The sequence below is a fragment of the Dryas octopetala genome, chromosome 1 (assembly GCF_963921425.1).
Source record: "Dryas octopetala chromosome 1, drDryOcto1.1, whole genome shotgun sequence".
Lineage (NCBI taxonomy): Eukaryota > Viridiplantae > Streptophyta > Magnoliopsida > Rosales > Rosaceae > Dryas > Dryas octopetala.
Window position 1 is genome coordinate 10,303,736 of NC_141366.1, and position 18,959 is coordinate 10,322,694.

At 36.4% G+C, this 18,959-nt stretch overlaps 4 protein-coding genes across 6 annotated transcripts; 3 read left to right on the top strand and 1 right to left on the bottom strand.

Moving 5' to 3' along the window:
* Window positions 1–375: 375 nt before the first annotated feature.
* ABCG26 (ABC-2 type transporter family protein) lies at window positions 376–3,243 on the bottom strand. Its single transcript, XM_086229844.1, has 9 exons — window positions 3,037–3,243; window positions 2,665–2,948; window positions 2,390–2,545; window positions 2,097–2,280; window positions 1,704–1,988; window positions 1,335–1,619; window positions 979–1,263; window positions 782–889; window positions 376–645 (listed from the first exon to the last, which is right to left on the bottom strand). The coding sequence occupies exons 1-9, from the start codon at window positions 3,241–3,243 to the stop codon at window positions 376–378; spliced, it is 2,064 nt and encodes a 687-aa protein (XP_086085970.1).
* Window positions 3,244–4,119: 876 nt separating this feature from the next.
* On the top strand, window positions 4,120–7,047 carry LOC147297658 (coiled-coil protein). Its single transcript, XM_086228852.1, has 6 exons — window positions 4,120–4,459; window positions 4,896–5,270; window positions 5,389–5,612; window positions 5,857–6,003; window positions 6,337–6,561; window positions 6,687–7,047. Exons 1-6 carry the CDS (start codon window positions 4,199–4,201, stop codon window positions 6,928–6,930), a joined length of 1,476 nt encoding a protein of 491 aa, XP_086084978.1. The 5' UTR covers window positions 4,120–4,198; the 3' UTR covers window positions 6,931–7,047.
* Window positions 7,048–8,552: 1,505 nt separating this feature from the next.
* On the top strand, window positions 8,553–11,464 carry LOC147297659 (Nucleotide/sugar transporter family protein). Its single transcript, XM_086228212.1, has 7 exons — window positions 8,553–8,837; window positions 9,497–9,648; window positions 9,798–10,006; window positions 10,090–10,183; window positions 10,286–10,452; window positions 10,550–10,720; window positions 10,821–11,464. Exons 1-7 carry the CDS (start codon window positions 8,759–8,761, stop codon window positions 11,083–11,085), a joined length of 1,137 nt encoding a protein of 378 aa, XP_086084338.1. The 5' UTR covers window positions 8,553–8,758; the 3' UTR covers window positions 11,086–11,464.
* A 3,025-nt stretch (window positions 11,465–14,489) lies between these two features.
* On the top strand, window positions 14,490–18,858 carry LOC147297660 (G-type lectin S-receptor-like serine/threonine-protein kinase CES101). Of its 3 annotated transcripts, none has more exons than XM_086240851.1 (8): window positions 14,490–15,796; window positions 16,227–16,325; window positions 16,431–16,630; window positions 16,771–16,981; window positions 17,086–17,323; window positions 17,424–17,574; window positions 17,682–17,943; window positions 18,430–18,858. In XM_086240851.1, exons 1-8 carry the CDS (start codon window positions 14,611–14,613, stop codon window positions 18,573–18,575), a joined length of 2,493 nt encoding a protein of 830 aa, XP_086096977.1. In that variant the 5' UTR covers window positions 14,490–14,610; the 3' UTR covers window positions 18,576–18,858. The 3 variants fall into 3 exon arrangements, with proteins under 3 accessions (XP_086096977.1, XP_086096979.1, XP_086096981.1); XM_086240853.1 differs by having other exon boundaries at window positions 18,450–18,858; XM_086240855.1 differs by lacking the exon at window positions 18,430–18,858 and having other exon boundaries at window positions 17,682–18,376.
* Window positions 18,859–18,959: the final 101 nt, after the last annotated feature.

The following is an 18,959-nucleotide window of genomic DNA, read 5'->3' on the forward strand; positions in this document are numbered from 1 at the left end:
TAGGAATCTCATACAAGAGGCTCATTAAGTAATTAACTAACTTTCTTCCAAAGTTAAATTTTCTTATTAATCATTAATTCAAGCAGTTGGAAACATATGCTTTTATCTCTTATCCAATAATCCATGCATGTGCATGCAATTAGACCCATCACGTGAGGAGCACATGCTGCCAACACTTGGATTGATTACCAATCTAACTCCTAGTAGGAAAATGGGAGTTATTTTGTATCTTTGAGTTTTACTATTAAATTCTAAGTCATACAAGAGAATTCTTAGATTTGTAGTAATATTGAAACAAAAGTAGGGCATTCCTTTGTAGGAATTATACATAGAGCTTAATTTCTCAATGTATTCCAGAGTAAATGGAATTTACATTCACATATTGCTTATGCTAATTCTTCTACGAAGGCAAAAGTAAGCACAAATCCTGTAACCAATTGCCATGGCCAGCAAAACCCATACTTCTTTCATGCCACCATTCAAATCCACCATGTCAAATGTAGGTGAACTCTGCAGAGTCCTACACCCTCCTTTGCTTTCACACTCATATAACTGGTCTCCAGAATACTGCACTTTCAGCAGAAGCCTGAAGCCGTAGTACATAAACGACAAGTACTTCAACCACTGCACAAATTTTGGTATATGCTGCAACCAAAACAACATGTTTGAGGGAAAGTTTACTTGTGAAGCTTAATAATATCAGTTAGCAAATCAAGCACAAGTAATGCAATGAAATATGGTATTCTTTTTTTGAGTAAAACTGGATAACAAATTGGAGTACCTGCACATAATAGCCTCCAGTGAGAAGAAACAGCATTAGTATCAAAGAGGCAACCATCCCAGCCCTTCTAATACTCAGAACTAGAGCTCCGAAAAGTTCTCCTGCCCCCTAATTAGGGAAAGAGGGAAATATGTTCATTTAATTAAGCATCAAACCAGAAATAGCTAAATATTGGAATTAATGTTTTGATGACTTACTTGGCTTGTGACAGCTACCAATAATATGGCAAACAATGTCAGGAAGAAGCAAGGAATTGTTCTCGTAAAGCCAGCCATGAAATACACAATCACCATGAAAAATGTGGGATAGAAAACATGTGCCACCATGTCACACAGAGTGCTGCACGCATAGTATACACTTAATCTGTACATGTCTGCTTTCCTTTCTTTGACCAAGAAGACCTTTTCGAATGGAAACACATATACTGCTCCGAAAATTGATGAAGATGTCCAAAAAATGCAGATGTAGAACATCAGGCCAACCTGCATAAACAGTATATTTGGGCTGTTTATATATTTGATTCATTTTTGTAAAAAGGGTCATGGAAGTTTACCTGATCTCTGAGCTGAGCCTCAGTGTCGGTGTTGGATTTCCACCAAAGAAGACCCAACAAGACTGCAACTCCAAGTGCTTGAACTAATCTTAGCTTATCAAAGTAGTCCCTGCACCTTTCTCTAAATGTTCTCTTTAGCAATATCTTGAACTGTTCCCACCAAGTGATAGTCCAGTCTTTCTTAACCTGAATAGCTAGTCGAAGATGTTCCGGTGCCTTTGTTGTTCGATGATTCTCTTCTTTTTCTTTTGGCTCCAGCAGAGTTTTGTATTTGAGTTGTAGGTACTAACATAAAATATAGAAACAGATGTTGATCAAGAGGATGATACAAAGAGCTTATGTACTTTTAAATTTTGATGTCATTCTTACTTTGATCACAGTCTTTTCAGAGTCAAGGGTCCCTTGCCCTTGAGGCACCAAGAGATCTTCAGGAATAGTAATGTCATTAACTTGACCAGTGGCTAAATCAAGCAAAAACTCTGCAGGATTCATGGGTATTTCTGGGTTGAATCTCAAAGACGAAAAGTACCCCAAAGACTCTCCTGCCTTTCCATAGTACACAGGGTAGCCTTCTGATATCATCAAAAGTTTGTCAAACATGTGAAACATTCTGCTTGATGGCTGGTGGATAGTTGTGATTATTGTCCTTCCACCCTGTAGATCATCCAATGTGATTTTTCAGCATTTCTTCCACTATATATTTGGACAAGGAGCATTCTGTCACATTGTCATATCAAAATGAAGTTTAACTATGTTACCTACCTTAGCAAGTCCTTGAAGAATCAGAAGAAGTCTATTAGCTGAGGTAGAATCAAGGCCCGAAGTGGGTTCATCAAGCAACAACAATGAAGGATCTACAAGAATTTCATAACCTATACTGGTTCTTTTCCTTTCTCCTCCTGATATTCCTTTGATAAATCCTCCACCTATTCTAGTGTGACGACATCTATGAATATATGAGAGAAATTTAGGAAATAAAGTAAAATTCTGAGGCTTGAGAAAATCTATTGCAGATATATTATATATTGTAGTTATGTATGCTCCTCAGTACATACCTTTCAAGACCAAGCTCCTTCATAATCATCTCTACTCTTGCATATTTTTGTTGTCGGCTCATGCTGCTTGGAAGCCGTAAAAAAGCAGAGAAAACTAAGGTTTCTTCCACTGTTAATTGTGGGAACAGCACATCATCTTGTGTCACAAATCCAATCCTGTTGAGGCAAAAAAACAAAAAGTTAATCAGCAGAACAACATTACCACATCAACTACACCATTGGAATGAATATTGTATGCAATAAACAAAGTGAGATGCTTCATAGAGTTGGCTAACCTCCTCTTAAGAACTGGATTATATGGGATGTCATTATAAGTTATCTTTCCTTTGACATTGTCTAGCAATCTTCCTCCTATCACTTTCAACAATGTTGTTTTCCCGCTACCAGAAGGACCCATCAAAGCAAGAATCTCCCCTGGCCCAATGCTTCCTGTTATCCCCTTTAAAATTTGCTTGTAGTTGCCTTCCATGTTCAGTTGTGAGGCTACCTTTGACACCACTGCTTTCACTGTGTTGCTGGAAGCCTTGCTGTGTCTCACCTTAAACTCCACATCTTCAAACTGCATTGTAAAGATAATAAGCACATGAAGATCATAAGCAATACAACACATGTATTAAAAAGAGCTAATTATATACATGGACTCCTACCTTGAGAAAAATTGGAAGAGGGCAATCTTTGTTGGCCTTCGAAGTCTCATCTTCTATATCAATCTCTGAGTACCTATTTTTAAGGTATGCTTGAGACATGAACTCTATGTTGTGACCAAAGCCACTGCTCCCTGAAATCTGCATAGACCCCATTGTTGGGGGTGACATTGACATGTCCTCAATTTCATCCTCCCTCCTAATTTCCATGTTTTCGGACCACCACGCTAGACCAAGCTAGCTAGAAGCTCAAAAACTGTTTTTATGGGGTGTGAATCAACTGTAACAAACCAAAAGCTTGCCTATATAGTTTTGAGGCAGGGTGTGGTTTGGTAAGCCACATGCTTTCAATGCCTAGTGTTTAGTACTTAGTGGAAAGCTTGTTTTTAGTTGTCCACCATCTTGACATGCTTGGTAAACATGCCAAGGACATGATTAGGAATTACCTCTTTATCGGCTCGTTTCATTCTTTAGGCCTACATCCACATGACTAGTAGTACTAATTTGTGTGTTCTTATATTAACTTGTCTACATAAGCGTGGATGAAGACACATTTTCTTTATACAAAGTGTGAACATTTCTTTATACTCATGGTTAGAGTTCAAGAGATATCCTTTGATACGAGATTCAAATGTGGGAGGTGATAGAGCGTTTAAAACGTTAAGCGTTTGAATGCTCACACATTCCCATATTGGAGAAAACTCCAAAAGTTTGACTCATCTTTCCCCTTCCCTAAATTACAACATTTTTTTACCATATAAAAATCTTTAAAATTCTATTTACACTATCTAACTTAAACATTTATTTAGGTCTCATAAAAAATGGAAAAGGTTTAAAAAAAAAAAAAAAAACTTAATCATTTAGGCTTCAAAATGGACTGTGGTCCGTCAAGGAAGGACTTGGTCGGGTCGAAGCCCAACTAGTAATTTTGGCTTTTACGGTTTTACCACCGCAAAAAAAAAAAAAAAAAAAAAAAAATCAAAGTAAGATTCCAAAAGGTCCCTTCCAAACGACGCCGAATTGAATTCTTCGGGTAAAACGAAGAGAAACATACAGAGCAAAGAAGCTCCGAGTCAACCAGAACAACAACCATACTCAAACCCAGAAAATCTCTATTTCATCGAATTCCCCCGTTACAAAAAAAAAAAAAAAAAAGGTGAATGAAATGGAAGAGTCGCGGGAAATACTGCTGAAGACGCTGGACAGCTCGGGGGTTTGCGTCCCAAACGACGTGTCGTCGGTCGGAGACCTCACGCCGGCCGCCTTGGTCTCGATCTGCAGCCAGTCTCTCAACCTCATCGGCCGAACGTCGCCGTTTCCCTCCACCCTCCCTGACTCCTCCGTCGCCGACCAGTTCAAGCTCTGTACGGACATCGCCTCCGGGATCAAGAGCCTCGGATACCTCGGCGAAGTGAGCTTCCACCAGGTAAGAATCGTATAGTTTAGTTACCGTGTTTTGGTGTTTGTTTTCTGAGAAAATGCGAGAAAGTGAAACCAACCAAAAGAAAGAAAAGATAATGCTTTCCAATTTAGTGATAAAATAACAACTTTTCAGCTTAGTTGAACTGAAGTGAATTAAAATTGAATTTTGCCTGTGAATTGTAGGTTTGTAATTATGTCTATATGAATAATGGAATGTAACTGTGGTAATGAAAAATCACCACAAAGTTAGCTGTTTTTGTTTGAAGGAAAAAGCTTTTCTTACTAAAAATGAATCTATAAAATTGTATGAGATTGCTTCTTATTTGATTTAAGATTTCTGTGTGTGTGTGTCTGTTCTTTTGCTTGTGATTGTAGTTCTTGTCATTCTTGTTGTTCTGAAGTTATGCTTAGAAACATACTATATGTGTTGCTTACGGCAGTTCTTGTATCCATCTGAAGAGGACTCGTATAAGTTGATAAGATTCTTGGTGGAGAGGCTTTCAGAGTCATTTGAAGATGGAAGCAAAGCTAGTCTCAAGGGTGTCAATCATATAAGGAAAGTGAAAGAAGATAGCTTTGAAAGCGATTTGGACGACCGCAAAACTAGTGATGAGGGACTAGATCTTGGTTATGACAAATTTGGAGCCATATTTGACAAACTCACGTTGAAGGGTGAAGTGCCTGAATTACTGAATATCAAGGGTGACGATGCCTCTGTCAGCAGGTCTGGTGAAAGTGTCATTGGAAATGAAGAACTGGCAGCTCCGGGAGATGATAAACATGCTTCATTATCATCTAAAGCACAGTCATCAAAGGCATGTTCATTTCATATATTTTTCCAACAAAAGAAAATTGAGGCTTAGATTTAGATAAAGACTGAAAAGTAAAAATTTTGCGGATGCTCTTTTTGATTGATGTTTATTCTTTTACTAGATAAGATATGAGACTGAAAAAATGCAAAATCAGGAGAAACTGCTCATGGAGGAAGTTACTGCAAAGACTTCAGAATTAAAGCACCTTGAAGAAGAGTTGGAATTGTTAAAAGAAGCAGTAGATATGGCATTTGATGTCCATCATCCCGTTGAAGTTTACCTTGAGAAACTTAATGAGCAAGTGGATGCTCGAAGGCATCACCTCGGGGAGTTGAAGTCACAGTGGTAAGATATAGATCTTTAATTTCTCATGACAAATTTAATTGTATTGCATTATGCAAGGACATCTTTGTATGGGTCCTTTTCCAATTATGGATGGGCACTAATATATATGTTTCTAAAGTATAACCACACTTTAACAGCATATGTATGCATGCGCAAGGAATATACATTTGAAAAAATAACTATGTTTTGCCAGCATATATGTATGCTATTGTTTATTTCATCTGCTACCGATGTTTCTTCACAGGGAAGTAGTCAGAAAGCCTTTGGAAGAGAAAAAGAAAAGTCTTGAGGAGTCTCTGTATGCAGACAATCCAGAGGCTCAGGAAAAGCTCCAAAAGCTGAAAGATCTTGAACTGGAAAAGGAATCCATCTTATCTGAAATTCGAAAAAGGTATATTTCTGTAAATGAAATGCATGTATTTGCTGGGTCATGTTGTCTGTGGTCCTGCTGCCTTCAGAATTTCTGTGATCCATGGTTTGGTTTGGGACTGTTTAGTTTTTGGAAAAGAGTGTTTTGTGAAGGTATAAAAATGGATTTCACAAAAAAATAATAATAATAATAATAATGTACAAAAATGGAACAAAAAGTAAAAAAAAAAAAAACTTTTATAGATTGTGAAAAAAGAATTTGGAAGAGAAAAGCATGCTATAGGTTGATTGATTCTTTTTCTCAATTATTGGTTTCACAACTTCTATAGACGACTGATGTCTTGTCATTCTGTAGGGAGGAGGAACTTTCTAAACTTTCTATGAATATAGAGAAGCAGCCCAAACTGGCATCAAGGAAATCCTATATTGAAAGGGTCAAGGAGATCACAAAGAACAGTCGGAAGCAAGATGCTGACATAGAGCAGATCGTAAAAGACACCAGGGAGCTTCAGTTAGAGAGTAATTCTATCCAAGAACGTCTTCATCGAACGTATGCTGTTGTAGATGAAATGGTTTTCAGGTACCCATTTACCCACAAACTGTTAAAATTTAGTTATGATTTAAGTTAATCATGATACGATTTTGTCATTCAAACTCCAACTATTGTTATGTGAGAGTCATGTATCTTATGAATCTTATTTGCAGGGAAGCAAAGAAAGATGCAGTAGGGAGGCAGGCTTATAGGCTCCTCACTAGCATCCATGAGAGCTTTGAACAAATTTGTGAGAAAATCCTAGCAACTGATAGAATACGACGGGAAGTGACTGAACATGAAAAGAAGCTAGCAGCCATGGCCTCAAGAAGCTTAAATGTGGACAAACTACAAGCTGATCTTGATGCCATTAGGAGGGAAAATGAGTACCTAGAGAAATGTCTCCAGGATAAATAAATTAGCGAACGCCTTGTAACTATAATCCATTATTTCGAGTGCCAATGTACATTATTTTGGTTGTAATTGTTCTTCAATTTTGAATTTATACACAGTAAAATTACCTGATTGTATTCATTTGTTACTCATTCTCATATACCTTCAGCAAAATAAGATTTTACTCAGGAATTTGCAGTTGCTGGGATTTGTTAGAAAGAAACCAAGGAGACCCCAGAGGGCCAAATTCACTCTTCAACAATGATTCCTTGTACAAAAGAAATTTGTGTGCAAGGAGTACTAAAAGCCTCACTTGTTGAACTGATCTGTCATGACACATGAAACAGGTTTGGGATCGAGGCCCAAGCAATTTTAAGTACCGGCCCATGTCCAACACGGTCCGGCCCATTCAAAAATAAAAATAAAAATTAGGAAATAGAAACTTAGGCCACAATGATGTACTCAATTTGGCGAAACACAATAGGTTTTGCATGGTTACCAAATATTGGCAGAGGCCCACAAGTGAAGTGGGGTGCAGCGTCAAATGTGAAAATGGTGCTGCATATGTTTCTTAACTACTTATACTTTGGTGGTTGGAAAAGCTGAAGAAGTAGGGACACATCAACGTATCGGTTGTTCTGTTGGAACTTCAATTTTTGGGATGGCACCATCTCACTTTCATTGCATTTGGATCTATGTTTGGCTCCAAACCATATGGTACATGTATATCAATTGAATTCTGTTACGTAATATTTGGATCTTGTAATTTGTTAAGCCCACAAGTGACTCATGAAAATTAGTTTATGGCTACCATATCTAGTCAAAGTCATTACATATGGTTTCATATTCATTGAGATTTTGCTAGCGTCAATGATCTGCGTGTTGATTGATGTAAATTTCACACTGATTAATGGCTCACAGTTGCTTACGCATCCGTGATACTTTTGCTCCTCCCTAGAAATGTTGGGATTTACATCAAAATTGTAGTTTAAGATATTACACTATCATTTGGCTGAGGGAGAAAAAAGTTCCCATCTATCCAAAAGATTCATACTAATTTGGATTAAAATGTACCCTTCAAGACCCATTAATTTATTTATAGACCCCAAATAAATAAAATAAATTTCTGGACCTTTGCTGCTTTTAATTGTCACATGAATTTCTCATTAGGATTTATGGGTCATGCTAACTAGCTACACTAAATTACTATTTATATTAAAGTTGCTGATAGTTTGATGAGTAATAACAGTGACGTGTCAACAAATCAAATGATTTTCTAGGATATACAACTCCTAACGTATACTTTAGTCCATGAGATTATGATCACTCGCTCTAATTCAAATGAGTAATGTGAGCACATGGCGGTCACTCTAGCACATGTCATGTATGCATCTTGACTATTTCTTGATTATAGTAAAATCGATGTTTCCTTGTTTTTTTTTTTGGCCAAAAAAATCGATGTTTCCTTAACTTCCCCGGAAACCTACATCAATTGGAGTTTTACACCCTTCATGACTGTTAACTTCACCCACCTGTCCACCTTGGGAGCACACAAACATTACAACTGAGAAGAAAGCCTAATACATAACATAACAAACTTCTTTTTCTTTATTCATTATTTTTTTGTACTTTTAGTCTTTGAGGGATTGAAGGACTCTCTGTTCTCCATATAGCTAGCATTTGTTTTTGTTGCATACCAGAACAACCAAATTTCTCCTTCTTCACATCCATATAGAACTTTCTTCATATTCTTTGAGAGCTATTTTTGATGGGTTGGTGTTCAATGTTGATGTTGTTAGCCATGGCCATTTTCATTGCCACATGATCCCATATATGCCTCTGTTTGGTTGGAATGGGGCTGTTGGATTCATTGCTTGGAAATGGAGCTAAAAGGTTTGTCAAGAGGAAAGACAGTGACGCAGGAGAAGCAGGTTTGACAAACTGCATTCTGAGCTGTTGCATCACCATCACCATTATCATTATATGATTATATTTCTTATGTAATTGGGATATGCACATTTTTTTTTGGGTATCTGTGTTTCATGTTATATGAATTTTCCTTTTTGGTTTATGTATAGTTTAACTACTGCTGGTATACACTGTTTGTGGACAGTGGAGTTGTTCAAACTGAACTTGTTTCATTCTATTTGTGCTGTAATTACCATGGATTTTCTGATTTCTTTTGTTGATAATGATTTTGATGGTTTACTTCAATACTTTTCAAACCTCTTGTAATTCAGGCTAATAGACTTACCATATATATATATGGTCAATAAACAGGTCTTTAATTTGTTTGATAGAATACAACAAATTGTTTTCTTTTTCTCTCTCAACTATTCCTCCTTGAGCAACTTCAATCAATGTGATTACTGTTAACAATCTGCGTTCTCATTTTCTGCTCAATAGGCAATATGTTTTGCTTTATTTTCTGTCTTCAATTCCTTTAAGCAAATTAGTTAAAAGATAAAAGTAAGGCAAATTTGTGTGTTAGACCTTTCTAAAAAACCACAGAAGCTTATTTCCTCACAAAGGAAAAATGACCTCTTCTACTTCTTGAAGTTCTTGTAGTTCTCATATTCCAAATTATCAGGTCGTGCACTGGAAGAACTCAGAGGTTCTCTCTACAATGACCTTCGAACTTCAGAAGGCGCCAAGCGCCAACAGCAACGATTGTGTGGGCCAGTCGTGGCCATGTCCTTCAATTTCGTGGTCTCCGTGGGCATTATAATGGCAAACAAACTAGTTAGAGCCTTTTCCTTCTCTTACCTTTTTTTTAGTTAGTATGCTTTAGCATTTTGCAGGTTCCACAGGTTTTTGTTGTGAATATTTTCCCTTCAATTTAGTCCTTTTGTTTAATAATCTTATATGTGTAGTACTATTTCTGCTTCCAGGTAATGGGGAAAGTTGGATTTAAGTTCCCAATCTTTCTCACATTGATCCATTATGTGACAGCATGGCTACTTCTTGCCTTTTTCAAGGCACTCTCAATTCTTCCAGTTTCACCTCCTGCTAGAACTACTCCTTTCTCTTCTCTCTTCTCCTTGGGTGCTGTCATGTCTTTTGCCTCTGGTCTTGCCAATACCAGCCTAAAGCATAACAGGTTCTTGTTGGGTTTCTTTCATCTTTTACTAACTTGTTACAAACTTAAGATATCCTGTTTCCTCACCATTCTGTTCATTGCAGTGTTGGTTTCTACCAGATGGCTAAAATTGCTGTCACTCCTACCATTGTTTTAGCTGAGTTTGTTCTCTTCAGGAAAACCATTTCTTTTAAAAAGGTGAGTTAAAATCTTCTGCCCCATTTATATTTCTTAAGTAGTTCACAGGATTTTTTATGTTAACCATTTCAATGTAAATCATTATAAGTCATGCTTGTGCAGGTTTTGGCTCTAGCTGTTGTCTCAGCAGGTGTGGCAATAGCAACAGTAACAGATTTAGAATTCAATTTATTTGGTGCTGTAATTGCAGTTGCATGGATAATCCCAAGTGCCATAAACAAAATCTTATGGTCTAATCTGCAACAGCAAGGCAATTGGACCGCTCTCGCGTAATAATTCTCTCTTTCAATTCCTCCTTGAAGATGATTAATTAAGCAAAATTAGTCAAATAGTACATATAAAGTTTCAATCAATTTCTGATTGCAGGCTGATGTGGAGGACTACCCCAGTCACAATATTTTTCTTACTAGCTTTGATGCCATGGTTGGATCCACCAGGAGTGCTACATTTCCAGTGGGATTTCAATAACTCAACTGCCATTCTTGTATCAGCAGTCCTTGGTTTTCTCCTCCAGTGGTCTGGAGCTTTGGCACTTGGGTTAGTCTGTTGGCATAAATGCTTGGACTCATAGTTTAGACACAGAAATCTTTTCCTCCTTTTGGCTTGAAATAACTATTTCTTGTTTGCATTTATGCAGGGCAACCTCAGCAACTTCCCATGTAGTTCTTGGACAGTTTAAAACTTGTGTGATATTACTAGGGGGCTACCTTATTTTTAATTCAGATCCGGGGTTTGTGAGCATTTGTGGGGCTGTTACAGCCCTGAGTGGAATGTCTGTTTACACATCACTAAACCTGCAAAAGTCGCAAGACCCAAAGCAAAGCCTACCTGTGTTAAAACCCAAAATTATTGACCAAGAAAGTGTACAGTTAGAAGTAAAAGATACCACAAATGTTGCCTGATGTACCAAGCAGATGGCTTACAAACTTTTGTCTGTGTCCTAGAGTGAGAAAGAGAGAGTTCAAGCAGAAGAGAGTAATCACACTTGTTCAGATCTACTTAGCCAAAGATCATATTAATTGATTTACAATGAATGCATGTCCCAAGCCAAGGACAGACATAAAAGTGTATTGGAATTTCATTTGGCTGCTAAAGACAACATTGTGGGAAGCAGCATGCAACATTCTTCACTAGGATTAGGAAGCTCCAGGTAGCAGAAGAGTGAGAATATAAATCATTGAAATATGTATGTATCAGCTGGAAGCTTCCGCAGGCCTGGAACCTCAGCAGCTTCTATTGGTTTGAGGTTTAGGGAAGGACATTTCACAGTTGTGGCCTATTCTTTTCTTCTTTATTATGTTGAAACGATCGAACCCTTAACCTACTCTAATTTTTTAACCAATTTCTAAAGAAACATGAACCGTTTCTTGATTTATACCTTTCATCCTTGCGCCGGGAGGCCCGGGACCATACTAACTATTCTAATGTTTGTTTTTTTTTTTTTTTTCTATCATTCCAATTTTATTAGATCTTTCATTGTTTAATTCTTTTTACCGTATAAGGTCCAAAGACTATATAGTTAAAGCAAGGTAAACACAGTCAGAGGCAATACGTTCAGAAGGGAGCACCATTTTAAGACAATTTGCTGAGTAGAAATCATACTGAGAACAGTGTTACAATGATAACAATTAAGAACCGAGTATAGTCTTTCTAATTTTCTTTTCCTTTTCTCTCTCTTTAAAACAAAAGTTGCTATTGTAGTATTTTCGAGAGTAGTCACTATAGCCATTTGAAACTAGTATATAGGATGTGAAGACGATTGGTAATCTCTTGAACATGAAAGTACCAACACAGATCTCCAGCGGTTAGTTGAGACAACAAAAATGCCAATTTTCATATACCAATCACAACTGTATAATTCAACATTTGTTGCTATCATAATATACAGGTGAGATATATATCAGAAAGGAAAAATTGGAAAATCCCACCTACTCTATCATCCTCTTACTTTCCTATAACATCTTAAGGAATTACTAAGTTTCAAAAATAAAGGCTAGAGAATAGATGAGGGAAAACACAAGACAATAAAGGCTGAACATGGGAAAACCCAAACCTATCTTCTTTCAACTTCAGATGGTCAGTACCACATATTTCTGTCACAAAAGATGGCGTTTGAAAAATTTCTAGGCAGCATTTCGTATTTTTCTGCAAAACATAAACAGAAAGGCACTCTATTAACCAGTGCAGCCAAGGATAAACTTTATAAGAAAAACAAGTATGAGAACAACTAATTTGATCAAGGGTCAGATATATGGATTTTGAAATGGAGCTGCCCTTCCATCCCATGAATGGTTATTGATTATTGTAGCACCAGCAGCAGTTTTTTTTTGTTAAAATATGTTTCATAGTGATTGTTGGATGGTTCTCTTTTCTTGTACTCAGCTTTTATAAGAATTTTTTGTCAATTATTTTATGCGCACTAATGTAATGCACAAAAAAAAAAAAAAAAAAAAAAACATGATGTTAATGATGTTTAGACTTAAGTGCAGTAAAGCCTAACTTTCAGCCTTGCACCTTCACTTCAACCCCTCTCCTCTCTCTGTTTGTCTCAGCTCCTCACTAGTCAGTCAGCAAACTCCAACTACAGCTAATGATCAGTTCATTGCAGTTTCAGTTGAGCTCAACTACTTTTTTGAACTTTAGGTAATACTGTCTGTATTTGGTGTAGTGCTAGCTTACAAGTTTTCCCAGTAGTCTATTTTGGCAATTTATGAAAATTGGCAATATATATTATGTATATGAACTTAACCAGGGTCAATATATCAATTATATATTGACACAACACTTCTTTCACTCATTCTATCGAACACACTACGGGCACTAACTATGCGGCCAAATTTGGTATTTAAATTCAAATTTGAACCAAAATCCATTTGTTATTACATGGTTGTGAACCAAAAGACCAAGTCTTTATGCTCGATCATCGATGCAGAGTTGCAAGATATTCCTATTTAGATTCATCGTTCATCGTCAAGTGAGTTGGGTTGGAGAGAAGGAATCTCAGAGCTTCTTGACGTTGACCCCTTATGCACAACGCTATAATATGTGATTTTATGAGAAATTATTCTATATATGCATTATAATATGAGTGAATATTATTAATATTATACTCTATAAATATAAACATGTCATACAATAATATTTTTGTATATTTGAATTGATTTCACCACGTGATGCTACATTGATTATATTCAATAATTTTTATAATTTTTAGTAGTAGTAGTAGTATGCAATGGGGTATGTCATTGTTTGAAAGTTCGTTTATAGTTTTTGTACGGAAACCGTTGATGGCTTTCAGTTTGGCGGGGACGCCCCCCACGATTAAATTAAATAAATTAATAAATAAGGGACAGAGCCAGCTCTGGGTTGGGCCGGGCCGTCGAAAAGGAGAGGTTGGGGGCCCAATCTTCATGAATTCCTTTGAAATCACATTTATAAGACTAGTAACACATTTCTGACCATTGACCAGAAAGGAACATTTCTTTCTTAATAATTAAAAACGATTAAGAGTTTTTAATGACTAAACAGAGTTGTTTTTGAAAGGGACTGAACTGAAGAAAGCTGTTAAACCTCGGGAATTGTAAAAAAATACTAAATGAAAAAAGAAAACAAGACTCTAATGAAAAAAGTGGTCCCCCAATGCTTCAACTTGCTATGCGGATGTGGCCTCTATACTGATTAATTAAGTGATTCATATCTTCTACGTACATGTTTACTACCATAGAATGGAAGAGAATAAAAATGAGAGTGAGAAAGAACTGAGAACAAAAGAAATTAGAGTGAGGATGAGTAATTTTTATTAAATTGTTTACTAAATATCTATTAGAATGAAAATGAAGTTAATTTTTACTATTGTGTTTACTAATAATTATAATCGGAATAAAAATTAGTTTAACTACTAAAATATTTGAGGGTTGTTAAAAAATGTTTTATTTTCTTTATGGATATTTTTGGGTTTTAAAAAAGTGTGAGGGTAATTTTGGTATGAAATTATGACTATGTGAAATGAAAATCAATATCAAATCTCTTTTAAAGAGTGAAATTGCGGGAAAAAAAAAAGTGATTCTTAATTTTGAAGTGGGCTCTACTTATTTTTTGATTCTCCAATGAATAAAGTAGAATATGAATGACTTATTTTTTGTAAGTAAATGTGACAATTTAGTTTTACTTGACTTTTAATTTTAATTATGTGTTTACTATCTAATAATAAAGAGCAAAATATAGGATAAATTCGTAGGACTTTATTAGTATGAATAGAGTTGAATAAATCCTTCAGTTTATATTGAATGACAGAGATGATGCGAAGGAGAATTTAGGCCAGCCGCTAGTTGACCGTTACTTTTCGAAGGAGATTTTGATAGCAAAGAATTTCCAGCCAAGTTCTCATATTTGGCTAAAAACCTTGTGGTGCGGTCAGGCCGCCATTAATGGCTAGCTGCAGTCTCAACTTGAACTTGGTGCTGATCTTCCTGCTCAGTTTTTCAAGCCTGTGGACTTGTCCTGCTGCGAGGGACACACTGAAACCAGGTGACACTCTCAATTCCTCAAGTACCTTGGTCTCTGCAAATGGCCAGTTCACGTTGGTTTTCAAGGTAAGTGATGACACTTCCAACTCCAGCTACCTAGTCATAAAATGGGCAGGAATTAACAACTGGGCATGGGTTGCCAATCCCTACACACCCATTTTGTACCCTTTGGGAATTCTCACCTTGGACACCAATCACACACTCAAAATCACTCACAAAGGGGGTGATCCTGTGCTGCTCTACTCAGCTCCAGAAGCTGCAAATAGTGCTGTTGTAGCTACCCTGTTGGATTCTGGGAATTTTGTACTAAGGGAAGTCAACTCTGATGATGGGTCAACAAAGAAGGTGTTGTGGCAGAGTTTTGATTATCCAGGGGACACTCTTCTGCCAGGTATGAAATTGGGTGTAAACCATAGAAATGGTCACATTTGGTCACTTTCATCATGGTTTACTCCCATCAGTGCTGTGCCAGGGGCCTTTGCACTTGATTGGGACCCCGGTGAACACCAATTGAAAATTAGGCGTTATGGGGTTGTTTATTGGAGTAGTGGAGCGTTTAGAGATGGGAGATTTGAATTCATTGATGAATCCATGTACAATTTTAGTGTTGTTTCAAATGAGAATGAAGACTACTTCACTTACACTAGTGCAGAAAAATCAGAATGGTTGCTAAGCATTTTTGGGAGACTGTTTGAATTTGGAAGTAAACATGTTATTGCACAAGCAGATAACTGTTATGGGCATAACACTGATGGAGGGTGCCAGAGATGGGAAGACCAGCCAATTGGTTGTAGGGATTTCACTGGAGAAAGATTTGAGCAAGAAAAGGGTTACTTTAATCCAATAACTAGTAGCAGTTCTAATATAAATTCTACAACAACGAGTGATTCAAATACAAGTCTTGGCCTTAGTGATTGTAAGGCTGCTTGCTGGAGAAATTGTGACTGTTTTGGTTTCAACTCTCTGCTTGACAATCAGACTGGATGCAAATTTTGGATTGGAAACTGGGAGTTTGTTCAAGACCGCTCAGGTTATAGTTCAACTAGTCCTTATTTTCTAGCAAAGTCATCGAGCAATGCCCGCAGTTGTAAGTCTACCAATCTTTCGAGCTAAGAATTTTATTTCTTTTTTCTTTTGTGCAATGTGTGCCCTCCGTTAGATTGGCTATCAGGTTTTACAAGATCCTATCTTACACCAATATTATCTTCATACTTGGATGTGTCCAGTTGTGGAGTTTTACCCCAAAGCTTGGTGCAACATAGAGAGATGCCCTTTTAATTTACCCAATGTTAACCTGTTGACTTTGGTACCACTTGTTGGTGGCCCATATCTTTTGGCCCCCAGGTTGCACTGATATTGTTCATGTAAGCAGAAAACAGTGAACCATATATATGATAGTCCACCTAACTGAGAGAAAAAATTGTATTAACTTCCAAATGTTAGGTCTTACAAAAGTTGAAATTTCACCAACCCTATATTATAACTAATGATAGCTAATTGTTATTCCATATATGCAGCAAAAAAGTGGATATGGATTGGCACTGCTATTGCCGCTGCTCTATTGCTTTGCATCGTGTGTTTTCTACTGATTAGAAGAAGAAACTTTGTACTTTCAGGTACTGTGTTCCTTAAACATTATGTGTATGTTTGATAGAGTTTCACATTTTGACAATTGTTCTCGCAAATTGAAATTTTAATTTCTATAATTGTAACCTGAATAGGCCAGAATGGGACAAAGATTCAGGAACTGCTTAACTTGATGAAATATAATAGACCTATTGATGTTAATGGGATTCAAAATGATGGAAATATGGGACATCATAATTTAAGCGTATTTAGCTATGCATCTGTCCTGGCTGCCACGTGCAACTTCTCCATGGAAAACAGGCTCGGAGAAGGGGGTTTTGGAACTGTTTATAAGGTAAGAGTTTAATTAATTAATGATAGAAAGTATATTTTCTATTTATATCAATAGATGAGAAATATAAAATATTTTTTTTCTTTTTGAGAAAACTGAGAAATATAATAGTTAATGGAGTTACAAACTGATTATCAATTCAGGGAAAGTTGGTAACAGGACAAGAAATAGCTGTGAAGAGACTTTCAAAATGTTCAGGGCAAGGAACGTTGGAGTTTAAGAACGAATTGATACTCATATATGAGCTTCAACATACAAACCTTGTTCGGCTTTTTGGATTTTGTATTCATGATGAAGAGAGGATGCTAATATATGAGTACATGCCAAACAGAAGTCTGGACCACTTTATATTTGGTTGGGAAGACTATCACCTTAATCTTAACTTGATCATCCATATTGTTCTAGAAATGCATGTATCTATTCGTTATCTGATTTTTAATTAACTACCTATTGGACAGATTCAACCAAAGGCCAGCTACTAGATTGGAAGAAGCGGTTTAGTATAATTGAAGGAATTGCCCAAGGATTGCTTTACTTGCACAAATACTCAAGAATGACAGTAATTCATAGAGATTTGAAAGCTAGTAATATTCTACTTGATGAAAGCATGAATCCCAAAATTTCAGATTTTGGTATGGCAAGGATTTTTACCCCTAATGAACAGGAAGGAAATACTAATACGGTTGTTGGGACATAGTAAGTTAATAGTTCATTTTTTATAATTCTAACATGTTTCACTTTTGGCGGCTAATTGCTAATCCTTTCACCTTTTTTTTTTTTAATCCATTTGATACAGTGGTTATATGTCTCCTGAGTACATGATGGGGGGATTTTTTTCCATAAAATCTGATGTCTACAGCTTTGGAGTGTTAATGCTTGAAATCATAAGTGGTAGAAAAAATAGCAGCTTCTACAATGTTTACGGCGTGCGACATTTAGTAGGACATGTATGTCAAACAAATCTTTGCAGTTATGATTTAGTTGTTTTTCATTAAGGTGTGAGATTCAATCTTTCTGATATCCTAAATGATCACATTTAATCTTGTTTCATCAGGCATGGGAGTTATGGAAAGAAGGTGCATGGCTAGAGCTAATGGATCCAACATTAGGTGATTCATGTAATGGAGATCAATTGTTAAGATGCATCCATGTTGGTCTACTATGCGTGGAAGAAAATGCAGCCCGTCGACCCACTATGTTAGATGTTATACCTATGTTGACAAATGAAAGCATGGCATTACCGATGCCTACAAAACCAGCATTTTGTACAGAAAGAAATGCTGTCACTACTGGTGTAAGTGGAATGACATCAGAAAGTAAGTCATTATATGATGATATGTCCTATTCTGATTTTGGTGGGCGTTAAGGAGGCGTTTCTTGCATCGGGCGAGACTGAACTGATTTTTCAAACTGTAATTAATACTGTCCTGTATTTGGTGTAGTGCTAGCTTACAAGTTTTCCCACTAGACTATATTTTGCAGTTTATATAAATTGGCAATGTGTATTATGCATATGTAATTGGAAATGTGTATTATGTGTATGTAATTGGCAATGTGTATTATGTATATGAACTTAACCCTATATATATATATATATATATATATATATATATATATCTTTTTTCAAGAAAAAAGAAAGAAAACCCTATGTATATGAACTTAACCCTATATATATATGTATTATGTATTATGCTGTGGCTGTTTTGTTGATTTCTAAGGATGTTGATAGTTCTCATCCTCTTTTTAGCCTTATTAATAGTTGCAAATGGTTTTGCTAGTTGTTCAATCTCTCATGTTTATAGGGAGCAAAATGCTGCTGCAGATTGCCTTGCTTCTCTGTGCTTTGGAAGGGAGCTGGGGATTCATTGGTTTGATGTGCCTCCTGCTGAGGTCTTATCAATTTTGTTGGCTGATGCTTCAGGTTCCTCTTGTGCTAGAGCTGTGTTAGGCTAGTTTTCTTCTCTGGGCTTTAGCCCTCCTTTGTACCGAAAAAAAAAAAAAAAAAAAAGAAAGAAAATACAAAATTGCCGCGTTTCTTTTTCACTAAAAAAAGGTTAGAAGGAACATATCAGTATAGCTACTGGATGAGTAGATATAAAATTTAGTGCGTGCGCCATTTTTTTTTTTTTTTGATATATATATGTAACTTTTCTGAAGTTTATAATTTTGTCGGCCACTTGACCTTGTTGTGTTCCTTTTTTTGATAATGGACCTTTTTATGTTAATTTCAAGGGATTTTGGTAAATTAAACTGATACAATAATAATTTGCTTTATATCAGTCACAACCAACAAAAGAGAATCAATATCATTTGGAGGAAGTACACTCAAACT

Coding starts and splice junctions, on each gene's coding strand:
- LOC147297660 (XM_086240851.1), top strand. CDS start 14,611: ATGGCTAGCTGCAGTCTCAACTTGAACTTGGTGCTGATCTTCCTGCTC. Junction 16,631..16,770: donor GTTTTGGAACTGTTTATAAG/GTAAGAGTTTAA, acceptor TTATCAATTCAG/GGAAAGTTGGTAACAGGACA. Junction 16,982..17,085: donor TCTGGACCACTTTATATTTG/GTTGGGAAGACT, acceptor CCTATTGGACAG/ATTCAACCAAAGGCCAGCTA.
- LOC147297658 (XM_086228852.1), top strand. CDS start 4,199: ATGGAAGAGTCGCGGGAAATACTGCTGAAGACGCTGGACAGCTCGGGG. Junction 4,460..4,895: donor GCGAAGTGAGCTTCCACCAG/GTAAGAATCGTA, acceptor TGCTTACGGCAG/TTCTTGTATCCATCTGAAGA. Junction 5,613..5,856: donor GGGGAGTTGAAGTCACAGTG/GTAAGATATAGA, acceptor GTTTCTTCACAG/GGAAGTAGTCAGAAAGCCTT.
- LOC147297659 (XM_086228212.1), top strand. CDS start 8,759: ATGGGGCTGTTGGATTCATTGCTTGGAAATGGAGCTAAAAGGTTTGTC. Junction 8,838..9,496: donor CAGTGACGCAGGAGAAGCAG/GTTTGACAAACT, acceptor CCAAATTATCAG/GTCGTGCACTGGAAGAACTC. Junction 9,649..9,797: donor TTATAATGGCAAACAAACTA/GTTAGAGCCTTT, acceptor TTCTGCTTCCAG/GTAATGGGGAAAGTTGGATT.
- ABCG26 (XM_086229844.1), bottom strand. CDS start 3,243: ATGGAAATTAGGAGGGAGGATGAAATTGAGGACATGTCAATGTCACCC. Junction 1,989..2,096: donor TTCTTCAAGGACTTGCTAAG/GTAGGTAACATA, acceptor GATGATCTACAG/GGTGGAAGGACAATAATCAC. Junction 1,620..1,703: donor CTGAAAAGACTGTGATCAAA/GTAAGAATGACA, acceptor ATTTTATGTTAG/TACCTACAACTCAAATACAA.